The 14,993-nt window shown below is 42.4% G+C and overlaps 1 protein-coding gene across 1 annotated transcript in view; it reads left to right on the top strand.

Moving 5' to 3' along the window:
* TGFBR1 (transforming growth factor beta receptor 1) overlaps nucleotides 1-14,993 on the top strand; it is a 79,468-nt gene that overhangs the window by 14,693 nt on the left and 49,782 nt on the right. Inside the window, exons 2-3 of the mRNA XM_014602556.3 lie at nucleotides 4,313-4,564; nucleotides 6,963-7,205. Coding sequence (XP_014458042.1) covers nucleotides 4,313-4,564; nucleotides 6,963-7,205 — 495 coding nt within the window. The remainder of the gene's footprint in view (nucleotides 1-4,312; nucleotides 4,565-6,962; nucleotides 7,206-14,993) is intronic.

Genomic DNA, 14,993 nt, shown 5'->3' on the forward strand with positions numbered 1-14,993 from the left:
TTTAAGTTGTGTTATTGAGGACTGAGTCATGTTTAAGAGATTTCCTGTGGGTCAAGTGTGCCCAGAAAATAAGTCAATTGAGTTTTGAGACTTCTGAGCTAAGCAAAGCCCTGAACCCGCTGCAGTGATGCCATGACGCTGAGGCAGTAAGGCATGCAAGAGAGGTCTCTGAAACAGTTTAGTTGTGTGGAGAGAGGAAATAACATCTTCAGAGCTTGTCATGGGTAGAGGAAAATACATTTTTCTTGCTAGGCTCTGGACGTAAATTTGTAGGCACCTTAGAAAATATATGGATTAATGAGGATCTCAAATACTTGCAATACATGGCAATATAAATTGGAGATTGTTCCTTCATTGGTGCATCTTTTGGTGAATGTCCTGGTCTATCTGTATTGTGTATGAGTGACTGAGATTAATCTACTCCTTGTGAAGACTAGTTTAATACCCTACAATATGGGAAAGTGTTAAAAAAAAAACAACTTCTGTCCACCCCTACCACTCCACAACTATAATTTTTTTCTCTTCTGTTGTTTCCAGTTGTACCTTTATGCTAAACTGATTTTTTGAATCCTTTCATTGGTTTCTTAACATAGTAAAATTTGGTATATTCATCATTCCAAGGGGATTGGGAGTGATGACTAATTATCCATGAGAATTAATTATCAGTAACTAGCTATTTTCAACTTTAAATGAAAGGTTCTTTGTATTCTATGTTGGAAGACAGTAAAGAAAGATATTTGACATTTATAATTGAGAAGAATATGTATAAAAATTCCAAGTGCAAATAATAGTGGTGTGGCCAGCTGTACAAGCCATGGGACTATATAAATAAATTGTACTTTTTCCTACTAGAAAAATTCAGTGCCCGCTACGTAAAAATTACAGTAAAAGCTCTGTTACCCGCCATCCCCCGGGAATGGGGGATGCAGGTTAATCAAATATTCTGGTTAATCAAATGTGCAATGTCTGGTGCACTCCCCAGTGTCAGTGTGCTGGGGGACAGGGAGGGTAGCCCCGCACAGGCTGCTTTTTCCTGCGCAGGCTGCTTTGTCCTGGGCTATGGGCTGAAAAAGTGGCAAAGAAAAATGTAGCTTGCAGCGGCGAAATGGGAAGTCCCCCAGAAGTGGGTACTTCTGGTTTCACTTTTGTTGCATCGCTTGGATGCTGGTTAATAGAGTTTTCCAGCTAATAAAGTGCCGGTTTTACTGTACTTAACTTTGATAGAGTATTAGGAAGTGTGGGCCGGGTAATTTTTAAGCTAGCTAATTGCCAGGAACACAGTTCACTGATTTAGTGAGCACATACGTATGGAAACCCACTGTTGTGGTTTAGTGGTAGAATCCTTGTCTGCCATGCAGGGACATGGGTTAAATTCCTGGACACATATAACTACAGCCATCAAGGCATCAATGTCCAGGCTCAGTCTGGCCATTGGATTCTGTTTCAGTGGTCTAAAGTGGGGATGGAAGATCTAGACAGCCTCTGCTCCTCCATACTCCTACCTAGGTATACTGATTGAAGGTCCTGGTGACCTCATGCTTATGCAATGATCCAGAAGGATCAAGGGTTGCCTACTACTGCAACTACATTTGGAAATTACTAGTTACACTTGAATAGGTGATGAATTAGACCAAGCATTTTGTGTACAAATAGGTAAGAGTCAAGATGGGTTTTAGGTGCACTGACCAATATGACCCTACTTATGAGTTATCCAAACTTGAGAAAACTGTGGTTGGAAGGGATCTCAGGAGGTCACCCAGTCCTCTCCCCCGCTCAAGGCAGTATCATCTCTAAACCAGCCTAGTCAAATTCTTGCCTAATGTGCTTTAAAAACTACCAAAGATGGAAATTTCACAGCCTCTCTAGGTACTCTGTTTCAGTGTTTGACCACCCTCATACTTGGAACATTCTTTGTAATATGCAACTTAAATTTCCCTTGCTGCAGTATAAGACTTCTTCTTGTCCTGTATCCTGCAGCCACAGAGAATAGTCCTACGGACCAGATGAGTGTCAGGAAGCTGGTCCGTTGGCCGAATCGTGTATGGGGTCCATCCAAAGGCCAGATCAGCATGGGGTCAGTCTATGGGTGTGATCTACCATGCCAGCGTGACACCACATGCCAGATTCAGGCACCGAGCGACCATATATTGGCCTAATCTGATGCATGAGGCTTTGTCAGTTGGACTGCAGGGGCTCCTCGCAGGTCCAGAAACTGGCCAGCAGGGGGCAGTAGCAGCATTGTTCCTAGAGCTGCAGCAGTTAACATTTCTACCACTTATGCTCCCAAATTTCCAAGACCATAGGGAGCCCCCACAGGCTGGATGACATGGCTCTGTGGGCCAGCACTTGAGCACCACTGGTCTATTGCCATCCTCTTTGTAACTACCATTCAGGTATTTGAAGTCTGGTCTCAAATCCTTCCTCATTCTCTTTTTCTCCAGGCTAAATAATCCTTGTTCTTTCAAACTTTTCTCATAAGTAGTTTCTTCGACTTGTAATCATTGCTGTTGTTCTCTACTGGTCTCTGTCTAAGTAGTCCATTTTTCTTGAAGTGGGGTGCCCAAAACTGGATGCAGTATTGCAGGTGAAGCCTCACCAATGCTGAATAGAGTAGAAGAATCACTTGCAGGTGACTTTTTGGATAATACAACCAACCCATTATGCCATGGGCTTTTTTTGCAGCAGGAGTACACTGTTGGCTCTTTCAGTTTATGGGTCCATGATAAGCCCCAACTCCTTTTCTGCAGTGCTGCACTTTAGTCAGTTGTTCCCCATCATGTATTTGTGTATGTGACTTCTGTCCTGGTTGCAGGACTTGGCCCTTGTCCATGTTGAATTTCATTTGATTTAATTTCAGACCATTTTTCCAGTTTATCAAGGTCATTTTGAATCTTAATCCAGTCCCAGAGTGTCTGCAACTCTACCCAGCTTGGTGTCATCAGCAAATTTGCTCAGTGTGTACTCAGTCCCATCCTCTGAGTCATTAAGGAAGATAGTAAACCATACCAAACCCAGAGCAGACCCTCGAGAACCCCACTCAGTGTTCATGAATGTTCCAAGTTTTCATCTTGGACAAATTCATTAGTTATATTGAATTTTCTATGCATTATTTATCTGTGTTAATTGATGTTTAACAATGAATGTGGTATCATTGTGATACGCTACAAAACCAAACCAAAAGTTTAAAGAAAACTGCTTTTGTTGTTGTCTTTTGCTGTGTATTTATAGAGATTGTCTTGGACTTTGAGCTCTGATTTAGTGGGTTTCTTACACTTTAAAGTCATTATTCTAAGGCCTTTTAGGATTTTGCCAGGAAACACAATAAGGAAGCAAGTGTTCTCCAAAGCCTATATAACTTTTTATTCTTTCCACAAATGTATGGAGTTAGTGTGCTGACATTGCTGCCAAAAAAAGGGGGGTCCAAAAACAGAGGGAAACCAGTTCACATGTGAATGGGACTACAGAGAAAAAACAGAAGTAGTGAGATCCTTTCTCAAGGAGCTAAAGTCAGAGGATGCCTAATCTAGCTCATTTGGACTATGATTTGTTAAATTCCTGCCACTGCACTGCCCCTTCCCCCCATTTGTGATGCAGCTGCCTTTTTAATACAGCTAACTGGAATAGGGCCATCCCAGGCAGTCTTCTAGTGTACCTTCACAATAAGGCATCAAACCAAGGTCTATTGAAATCAAAAGGAATTGTGTGCGTGTGGTTTGTTCCGATATAACTCCTAATTTTAAAAAGGCCTTTTTACTGCCAGCCAGTAGCAAAAGTTCTTCAAACTATCAGGAGTTATGATGGTGCTTTCATACCTGATGGGTGGCCAGCAAGATGAGATGCTTCTGTCACACACTGAAGATCTGCTTTTGTATCTGTTGAAGTTTATGGCAGTATTCATAGTGGCTTCATCAGAAGCAGGAATGGATCCTAAATGCTTTGGAGGATACATTATGTAATATTACACATCACAGTAAATTGTATTTTTTTTTAATCTTTCTTTTTTTAACTTTCAAATCTTAAATGAACGCTTATTGTCTGACTGTTTGTTTTCGGAGAGATTTATCTTCTCTATTTGACTTTATGTAAATAGAGTCAGTGTCCCCTTTATAAGTCTGACTTTCTTCCCCCTCCCTTATCTTTATTTTTTTTAGTTCGTTGAAGAAGCATTCTATTATGTTCCAAAAATATGTAAATAGGTACCGAAAGTTTAGAAAATTGCATAAAGCCTCCACTTTGTTAGTATTACAAAATGATCTAGCAGAACTTCACATAACTAACGCTAAAACTTTTTTTTTTTTTTTTTTAAATACAGCATTACAGTGTTATTGTCATCTCTGTACAAAAGACAACTTTACGTGTGTGACAGATGGGCTCTGCTTTACCTCAGTGACACGGACTGTAGACAAAGTCATACACAATAGCATGTGCATAGCAGAAACTGACCTGATTCCCCGAGACAGGCCATTTGTTTGTGCTCCCTCCTCAAGAGATGGAGTTATTACTAATCCTCATTGCTGTGATAAAGACCTCTGCAATAAACTAGATCTTCCAATTCCAACACCAGGTAAAATGTTCGCTTTTTGTTTTTTGGTTTTTTAAGTGTGCAACAAAATAAACAAAGTTTGGTATAAGAATGAAGGTTAAAGACATATATTAGACTTAATGAATATCATTCTGAAGTTTTAGATCAAGAAATAAAAATACTATTAAGTGCTATTAAAATTTAAAAAATCCTTTGCATCATAATGCCAAGTTGCTTGCATTAACTATATGTATATATTTTTCTAACCGAATAAAAATGTTTTTGTCTGCATGATATACTGTTGACTTTTGCAGACCTGCAACAGTCTGGACTCAAAAAAATATCTTGCTAAAATAAATATGCCAAAAGAACACAAAAACCAGTATGAAATAAAATATACTTCCACTAGCATTAAAATAAACCCTTTATAGATTTTTAGGGTTGGAAGGGACCTCAGTAGATCATCAAATCTGACCCCCTACCCTGGGCAGGAAAGAGCCCTGGGGTTAGATGACCCCGACCAGGTGCTTGTCTAACCTTCTCTTAAAGACCCCCAGGATAGGGGAGAGCACCACCTACCTTGGAAGCCCATTCCAGATTCTGGTAACCCTTACTGTGAATAAGTTCTTTCTGATGTCCAATCTAAATCAGCTCTCTATCAGTTTGTGGCCATTGTTTCTAGTTACCCTAAGGGAAGCCCTGATAAATGAAGTATCTCCTATTCCTTGCTGCCCCTCCTCCCCCCCATGAATTTGTAGATGGCTACAAGATCACCTTTCGGCCTTCACTTGCGGAGGCTGGAGAGATCCAGGTCTCTCAATCTCTCCTCGTAGAGCCTTACCTGCAGGCCCCTAACCATACGAGTAGCCCTCCTCTGGACCCACTCAAGGTTATCCACATCCTTCTTGAAGTGTGCCCAAAACTGGATGCAGTACTCCAGCTGCAGCCTTACCAATGCCGCACAGAGGGGAAGTATCACTTCCTTAGACCTATTTGTGATGCACCTGCTAATGCATGATAGAGTGTAGTTAGCTTTCATAGAATCATAGAAGTAGGGTCAGAAGGGACCTTGTAGATCTTCAAGTCTGACCCCCTGCCTGGGCAGGAGGGAAACTGGGCTCAAGTGACCCCAGCCAGGTAGGCATCGAGCCGCTTCTTAAAGACCCCCAGGGTAGGAGCCAGCACCACTTCCCTTGGAAGCTGGTTCCAGATCCTAGCCGCCCTAACTGAAGTAGTTCCTACGGATGTCTAATCTAAACCTACTCTCCAACAACTTGTGGCCGTTATTCCTTGTTATCCTGGGGGGCACTAGGGGAAACAAGGTCTCCCCCAAACCCTTCTGGTCCCCCCCCCCAGTGAGTTTATAGACGGTCACCAGGTCCCCCCTCAGCCTTCTCTTGTGAAGGCTGAAGAGGTTCAGGTCCCGTAGCCTCTCATTGTAGGGTCTGCCCTGCTGTCCCCGGATCATGCGGGTGGCCCTCCTCTGGACCCTCTCAGTGTTGTCCACATCCCTCTTGAAGTGGGGTGCCCAGAACTGGACACAGTTCTCCAGCTGCGGCCTGACCAGTGTTGTGTAGAGGGGGAGGATCACCTCCTTGGCCCTACTTGAGATGCACCTGTGGATGCACGATAGGGTCCAGTTAGCCCTGCCGACTGTGACCTCGCGTTGTCGGCCCATGTTCATCTTGGAGTCAGTGATGACTCCAAGATCCCTTTCTGCCTCTGTGCTCTCAAGAAGGGAGTTTCCCATTTTATAAGTGTGCTGCTGGTTACTACTGCCCAAGTGCAGTACCCTGCACTTGTCAGTATTGAAACGGATCCTGTTTTTGTTAGCCCACCCTTGCAACCTATCCAGGTCTTGCTGCAGTCTTTCCCTCCCTCTTAGCGTGCCCACCTCACCCCAAATTTTGGTATCATCAGCAAATTTGAACAGGTTGCTTTTCACCCCGTCGTCCAAATCGCTGATAAAAGAAATTGAACAGTGCGGGCGGGCCCAAGGACCGAGCCCTGGGGGACTCCACTGCCCACTTCCCCCCAGGTCGAATATGACCCATCCACCACCACCCTCTGAGTACGACCCTTCAGCCAATTAGCAATCCATCTGACCGTGTAGGCATCGATGCCACAGTCGCCTAATTTTTTAATGAGGATGGGGTGGGAGACAGTGTCAAAGGCCTTGCTGAAGGCCAGAAAGACTACATCCACGGCGACACCTGCATCCAATGCTTTTGTGACCTGATCATAAAAGGCAATCAGGTTGGTCTGACATGACCTGCTCCTATAAGCTTTACTTACCACTTTGTCATACTGTGCTGCCTAGAAGGGACGATCTGTATGTGTATTGGTGATTCTTTCTTTCTTTATCTTGGATCTAACTTGCTGTTACTAAACAGTAACACTTTTTTTTTTTTTTTTTTTTTTTTTAAACCCCCATGTTTAGGCCCTACTCCAGCAAAACCTGCGTCTAGTCTAGGACCTGTGGAATTGGCTGCTGTCATTGCTGGACCAGTATGCTTTGTTTGCATTTCATTAATGTTAATTCTGTATATCTGCCATAATCGTACAGTCATTCACCATCGTGTACCAAGTGAAGAAGATCCCTCATTGGATCGTCCCTTTATATCAGAAGGAACTACTTTAAAAGACTTAATTTACGATATGACTACTTCAGGCTCTGGGTCAGGTAATGAATTCAGAATGTTACATTTGTTTTTAAAGTACTTAGTTTAATTGATTAAGCATTTTTTTTTTTCCTCCCAAAAGCCAAGTGAAATCGAGTTAAACTTTGCAATGGAGTATGTAGAGGAAAGGAGAGGTCACTCTGCTGTAGACTTGCACAGAAGTAACTTGGGCTGTGTCATCTGTAATTAGACTGAAGTTTTCAAATTTAATTTTTTGAGGGTGAAGATTTAGATGGTTCTGTAGATTGCTAGTGGTCGTATTGGGCCACAGCAGAAGCACTTATGGCGCAGCCCTGTCAGATTCCAATAAATCTGTGAATTCTTCTAAATACCTTGTTGCAAGGACATGAAAAAGGAAAGGCAATGGTCTTATTTAGAATGACTAAGCTTGCATAATTGGAGAGAATGCATTTGATTAGAAAACAGCTTTTTCTTCTGATTTTAAGGTATATAGTAAAAATATTTCTAAAAAGGTTAAATTAGATCATGGTTGCTTATTACTTTGAGAGCATGCTTGTACACGGATGGTTTCCTCTGTTACATGTTTAGAGTTCTTCAATATTTTGTCTGAAGGCTTTACTAAATATTACTGAAAGATTAACTGCTTCTAATTCCTTTATAGAGTATATGCATCTATGTTTTTAGTTAAATAAAGAGTTAAAATTTACATTTGAAATTTGACTTGTATTTAAAACTGTCATAATCTAAAGTATTCTGAATTTTACATAGCACTTAGTGACCTTACTCCTTGTAAAAGGTACTACATTAACAATTCTCAAAAAAATCTCTTATTTACAAAACAGACAAGATGTGAAAAGCTGTAGTGCAGCATTTCCAGCACATTGGTTTCTCAATTCTGACTTAAAGGGGGATCCTTCCTATGGAATGAGGGTCGCAGACTGTGCTTATCTAGTCATTAGCTGCTACTGACATAATCCTAACAAGGTTGCTAATAGTGGTTGTAGGTGTTCGGTGTGATCCACTTCCTCAGTAGGAATTCATTTGAGACCTTGAGCTAGTGTTCCACACAGGGACTGAGGTGAGGCTGATGAGGAACTACAGACTAGTCAGCCTCACCTCAGTCCCAACAAAAATCATGGAGCTGGTCCTCAAGGAGTCCATTTTGAAGCACTTGGAGGAGAAGAAAGCAATCAGGAACAGTTGGCATGGATTCACCAAGGGCAAGTCATGCCTGACTGACCTTATTGCCTTCTATGATGAGATGACTGGCTCTGTGGATGGGGAGAAAGCCGTGGACATGATATACCTTGACTTTAGCAGGGCTTTTGATATGATCTTTCACAGCACTCATGCAAGCACACTGAGGAAGTATGGGTTGGATGAATGGACTGTAAGGTAGATAGAAAGTTGGCTAGATTGTCAGGCTCAATGGGTAGTGATCAATGGCTCAAGGTCTGATTGGCAGATGGTACCCAGTGGTATCCACTTTGTCCAGTTCTGGGTGCTGCACTTCAGGAAGGATGTGGAGAAGCTTGAGAGAGTCCAAAGGAGGGCTATGCACATGATTTAGAGGCCTGGAAACCAGGTCATTTGAGGAGAGGCTGAAAGACATGGAACTGTTCAGCCTGGAGAAGAGAAGACTCGGAGGGGACTTGTTGGCAGCCTGTAAGCACTGGATTCTGTTTGATTCCAGATCATGTTTGTACATCAAGGGTGTACATCAGGGTCTGGGGGACCATCTGTTCACCAAGGCCCCTCAGGGGAGGACAAGAAATAATGGGCACAGACTGATTGAGGATTTGCTTCAAGCTAGACATAAGGAAAAACTTCTTTACAAAATCAAGTACCAAGGGCTTGGAACAGACTCCCCACAGTGGTGGTACAGTCATCCACCCTGGCAATCTTCAAAAAGCTCCTTGATGCCCATCTTGCTGGGGTCATCTGATCCCAGCAGTCTTTCCTGCCTAAGTGCAGGGGAGCTGGACCTGATGATTTAGTAAGATCCCTTCCAGCCCCTAACAGCTATGAATTTATGAGTGCCCCAGGGGTTGATCCTGGGGCTGGTTTTGTTCAGTATCTTCATTAATGATCTGGAAAATGGGATGGGATTGCACCCTAAGCAAGTCTGTGGATGACACCAGGCTGGTGGGGGGTGTAGTAGGTGCACTGAAGAGTGGGTTCAGAGTGACCTAGACAACTTGCAGGATTGGACCAAAAGAAATCTCATGAGGTTCAGTAAGGACAAATGCAAAGTCCAGCACTTGGGGCAGAACAGTCCCATGCACTGCTATGTGCTGGGGACCAACTAGCTAAGCAGCAGCTCTGCAGGAAAGGACCTGTGGGTTACAGTGGACAGTAAGCTGAATATGAGCCAACAGTATGTTCTTGTTGCCAAGAAGGCTAACATCACACTGGGCTGCCTTATTAGGAGTGTTGCCAGCATTTCAATGGAAATAATTATTCCACCTATTCTGCATTGGTGAGGCCACATCTGGAGTACTGGGTCCAGTTTTGGGCCCCCCACTACAGAAAGGTTGTGGGCAAGTTGGAGAGAGTCCAGCAGAGGGCAGTGAAAACAGTTAGTGGGGGCTGGGACACTTGACTTCTGAGAAGAGGCTGAGGGAACTGGGCTTATTTAGTCTGCAGAAAAGACTGAGGGAGGATTTGATAGCAGCCTTTAACTACCTGAAGGGTGGTTCTAAAGAAGATGGAGCTAGACTGTTCTCAGTAGTGGAAGATGACAAAACAAGGAGCAATGGTCTCAAGTTCCAGCAACAGAGGTTTAGGTTGGATAGTAAGGAAACACTTTCTCACTAGGAGGGTGGTGAAGCACTGGAAAGAGGTACCTAGAGAGGTGGTGGGATTTCTATCCTTGGAGGTTTTTAAGGCCCAGCTCAACAAAGCCCTGTCTGGAATGATCTGGTTGGGGATGGTCCTGCCTTGAGATGATGACCTTCTGAGCTCCCTTCCAAGCCTAATGTTCTGTGATGCAAAGCAATGCTGTATTTACTTGGACCCAAGTCCTTCATGCCCCTTCCCACCCCACAACAGACTTGCGAGTCAGGCGCTGCTCTCCAAGCTGCTGGGCTGCATATTGGCAGTCAGATTGGTATCAGCTGATACGGCGTGTTAATAATTGGCCATTGGTATCTGCCCAAAAGATCTTTACTGATCCACCCCTAATAATTATGTATCCACAAGAAATCCTGTACATGCCAACAGAATAATTAGACTGCTGAATAGCTGTATGTAGGGTTTTTTTGTTGGCTGCTTATGTTTTTGTTTTGTTTTTTGTTTGTTTTGGTGAAATGAAGTCAATATAGCTTGTTACTAGATTATTTTGAGTAAGACTGAAACATCTTGACACCCTTCTCCAGGAGAGGGGTCAAGGTTGAACTCAACTGAATCTCCATGCTGCTTTCTACATAGAGGTGGGTCTGCTCAAGTGAAGCTTGCGAACATAGGAATATGAGTAAGTTACTGTGAAGTACACTGGAGTTGTTGAATACTCTACAATAACTACCTTTAAGAAATGCTTGCATGCTTATCTTCCTGGAGTCAGGGGTCTGGATCTGATGATCTCATGAGGTCTCTTCCAGCCCTAATGTCCATGAAATCTATAAACCTCCCCTGGGAGAGCATGGGGGTGCGGGGGGCTTGGTTGCAATCCTGGCTGCATGCAGGCTTCGTGTCTGTCCGTGCACACCCCTTTCCCCGCTGCTGCAGCTGCTTGGAGTCCACACCCAAGCTGCCCTGTGGCCCTCTGCACTGCTCCGCATTTGAAGGGGCTAAGCTCCTTTAGCCCTGGCCTTCCGCTGCCTCTGACTGTGTTCTTGCCTGCCACACATGCACGGGTAAAGGATAATTTTCACAGAATATTCACGGAACTACCAGGACCCATTTGCCAAGATCAGTGTTAGTTCCGTGAATATTCCATGAAAAATGATACTTTTCCTGTGCATGTGCCACAAGCTTTTTACAGGAAATCCGCAATTTTCTCAGAGCCCTATCTATAATCATTAAGATTTGTGTAAGTACATACTGTTTGAGGATGAATGGGTAAGGGAGCAAAAAGAGTAAGTCCTGGAAACTTACAGATTGATTCTAAGTTCACTCAGTATTTAAAGACCATTTGTGATTTATTTTTTTGTCAACACTAGAGAATTTTAGAAGAAATTATTGCCTATGGTACCTCTAGTTTAGCTGATTCCTGCAAATACTAGAAATACTAGAACACCCAAGGTTGTAGTAGCTTGCAGCACTTTCCTTCACGTCTTTCCTTTGTTTAGTCTTCCCTGTCAAATCTACTTGTAGCTGTAGCACAGGGGTATCAAGCTCTCCCCATGCCCTGGTGTAGGTGCATGCCATCGGGCCGGAACTGTGGGGCCAGTGGCAACAACTATGGCAGCAGTGATGGTAGTAGGGCAGGCTGCCCTGGTCCAAGCAGCTGCTTGCTGTGGCACAAGTGGCCATGGGGTGATTGGAGCTGCGTTAGCACAACTCTTGCTTGCTCCCCTTCCAGTGAGGGCCATTCCCACTGGGGCCTGGATTTGGTAACAGACACTGCCCACCACTAGCCATGCCCCAGATTCCAGGGGAGGCCATATATGATGCTGCTTTTGTAACAGAGGAGAACTGTATATCCACTTTGGGAACTCAGTGAATGGAACTACCGTTCAAGTCATTCAAGCAGTCTTCATGAAGTTACAATATAAATTAACTTCTTTTGTACACTTAAACCTTTTTAACAGATAAAAATGTATCAAGTATAATTGCAACTAGTTTATGTAAACTTTATAATATATTCTGTTTAAAAAAGATATTAAGGTCACAAAGCTAATTCCTCTGTCTGAAGCTACAAACTTTAGATAGGTCAAGATGGGTATCAAGAAATTTTGTAGTAAGCTTTTAAAAAATAAAACTGAATCTGTGACTGGCACTGCTAGGGAAATAGTACATAGGCTGAGAAGTACAGAATTTGCAAAGAAAGCCACAAAGATTCTCCTTGATCTTGCCTTTGTTGATATGTTGGCTGTTTAGTAATCCCTCTTTCTGCTTTCTTATCTGTCCTTACTCTGTTCTCCAACTTTGTACTTTTACACAGGTCTCTGGAATGGCAGAGGCTCACTTATGAAAATGCCCATGAATTGATCTGCCCATAGAGTGGGAATTCTAGTGCCAAATCTAGCTCTGGAAAGGCCAGGGATGGTTGCCAGGAGAGAGATACTTGAATACCCTTTGTCTCCAGCTGCAAATGAAGAGACCACTTGAGTTCTTTTCATACTTGCAGATGGATCTTTAAGAAGAGTGACAGGAAAATAGTTTAGTCATAAAAGCATAGGAATTGCCACATTGAACCGGACTCATGGAATATCTACTCCAGTGTTCTGTTTAAGCAGTGGCCAGAAACAGATGCTAAAAAGGTGCAAAAAATAAAAAATCTTCCATAGAAATATGGAATAACTTGTCTTTAGGAAAGTCTGCTGCTTAACCTTGATCAGTGTTTGTCTTTTGCCCAAAGGATGAGAGAGAGAATTCCTTATAAAAATTTTCATAACCTATCTAATAGATCTAGATGTCTTTATTATGCATACATCAAATGCTCTTAACTTACTAGGATTTTGGCATCACTGTCTTGTGGCTATGAGTGCCACACATTAAATATTTGCAGGGCAACAATTTAAGAATATTATTGCTTTGCTCTTGCACTATCAATAATCTTGTATACCTTTCTTATCACGATCCCTCTTACCATTGCCTCAAAATTACAGTTGGTAAATGGGCCTTATGTGTGGGGCTTGTGGCTTATATCCACAAGTTTGAAAAAGGTTTAATTTTTACCTGCCTGTCAGGATAAATATGAGAGAGTTTTTGTCTCCTTTTTGTAGATGATCAGAACCACTGCACAATATACTGATTATGCAGGGTCAGTGAGAAAACTAAGCTGTTTGTGGATTTATCTGATTGTAGCTGTTTGTTTTTGTGGGAGAAGTAGCAAAAAATGTCACAGAAAGAGCAAAATAAGTTCTAGACAGCAAGAAAAATCCTGTTAGCATGACTGAACATTTTGGGTAAGTGTTCTCCTGAAAAAAGGTTGGAAGCATCAGTAAAAGCAAACAAAAAAAAAAGCTTTTGATTTCTGCTGGGTTCAGAAAAATTGGACTTTCTTGCTTCACAAAGTATATAGAATGGCATCACAAAAATACATGACTATAATTGAGTTCTTCCATCATAAAAGCATCCCACAAGACCCTGAAAATCTAACTAGCTCACATCGGAATGAGTAGTAGTGGTGTTTTGCAAGTGTGTTCCATTCCCAAGGAGAGAGGATTAGTATTTTTCTTGAGTAAAGGTAGGACACATAATGGATTAGCTAGCAGGATTCAAAGATGACCAAAAGGAAACAAAGCAAGACCTGATGCGACTAGAAACTTGGCAAAATTAGTTAAAATAGGAATTGGGGGCTTCAGAAAAAGAACAGCAGCAGCATCGGGAGAACTTCTATGAAGGCATAACAGTGATTTACTGAGTTGGGATGGAAACACCTGAAATAGCAGCTGTAGAGTACTTGGACAAATTAGGAAATCCAGCTGCAAATTTTACTCCCAATCTGGAGCAATGAGAGATTAAGTGACTAGAAGCCTGACTGCTGTGAACCAGAAGTGCTTCCATGAAATGTAAAGGGAGGCAGTACAAGAAAATTCTGGTTAACTTTTTTCTTGCAGAAAGAGATGAGCTGGGGACAAAGATTTTTGAGAACTAAGACACTACGTGAGAAGGAAAGCAAAGTGCCAGCAACCACAGAATAAGCCAGTTTCCTGCATGTAGAATTGTGTTAGCCAGGGAACTTGGGTTTAGTGCTTGTACAAAACCCAAGCACAAAACTGGCCTCGATGGGAGAGGTTGGATCAGTGATTCTTAACCTCGCTGTACTCAAGTCACCCCTCCAAAACTTTTCTGAATTGAGTGGCACCCAGTTTCAAAAACTAATTTATATATTAAAGTGCATACCTCCTTGCAGAAGGGGCAGGCAGTAGGGATGGGGGACAGGTCAGGTAGGGACAAACCTGAGCCCATGCTTATCTGCTTATTTTCTCTCACCTGGCACCCTGTTTGAGAAACATTGGGTTGGATTGTCTCACTTCATATAATGCAAAATCCTTATCTTTAAGAAGAAAATTTCCCTTGGGGTCTTATTTGGCTCATTAACTTTATGGCTCAAATAAGTGTCTAGGAGTATGGATAGAACGAGTTCCTAACAGCCTTCCAGTGTGCAGAACTTTTTAGTGATAAACCAAGGAAAGCCTCACCTAGTTGTTGCTGAAGGTGAAAAATGATTGTCAGAAGGCCCTGTAGGCACAGCTCTGTGCCTAATAATATGTATGATGGAAAAGGGGCTTTAATCTGCTTCATGACAGCATTGAATAAGAAAATGATATATTGGTTAGTAAAACATGGGAAATAGTAATAATCAAATTAAGAGAAGCAGATCATTTAAATACCTTTTCTCTTGGGTAGGAAAAATGTTAATAAAAGTGACCCTAAAATAAGAGCTACCACCTAGCCTGGTCTGTTGGGAAGGGAGACTTGCTCAAGGCTGCTGTTTGGGATCTCTGTCACCTCATACAAGCCAAAAGTTACCCACAAACATTAAGACCTTGGCGCACAAACAGTAAAAGAGGTCACAAGTAGCCCTCCAAACCTGTGTATTAATGAGGGTATACCAAAAAGGAATACACAGTTACCACAGTAGAATATAACTATAGCTGAACCTGCATAACATAAGCAGGGTTTTATCAAGGAAATGAAAAGTACAGAAGTACACGGAA

The sequence above is a fragment of the Alligator mississippiensis genome, chromosome 5, assembly GCF_030867095.1.
Source record: "Alligator mississippiensis isolate rAllMis1 chromosome 5, rAllMis1, whole genome shotgun sequence".
Lineage (NCBI taxonomy): Eukaryota > Metazoa > Chordata > Crocodylia > Alligatoridae > Alligator > Alligator mississippiensis.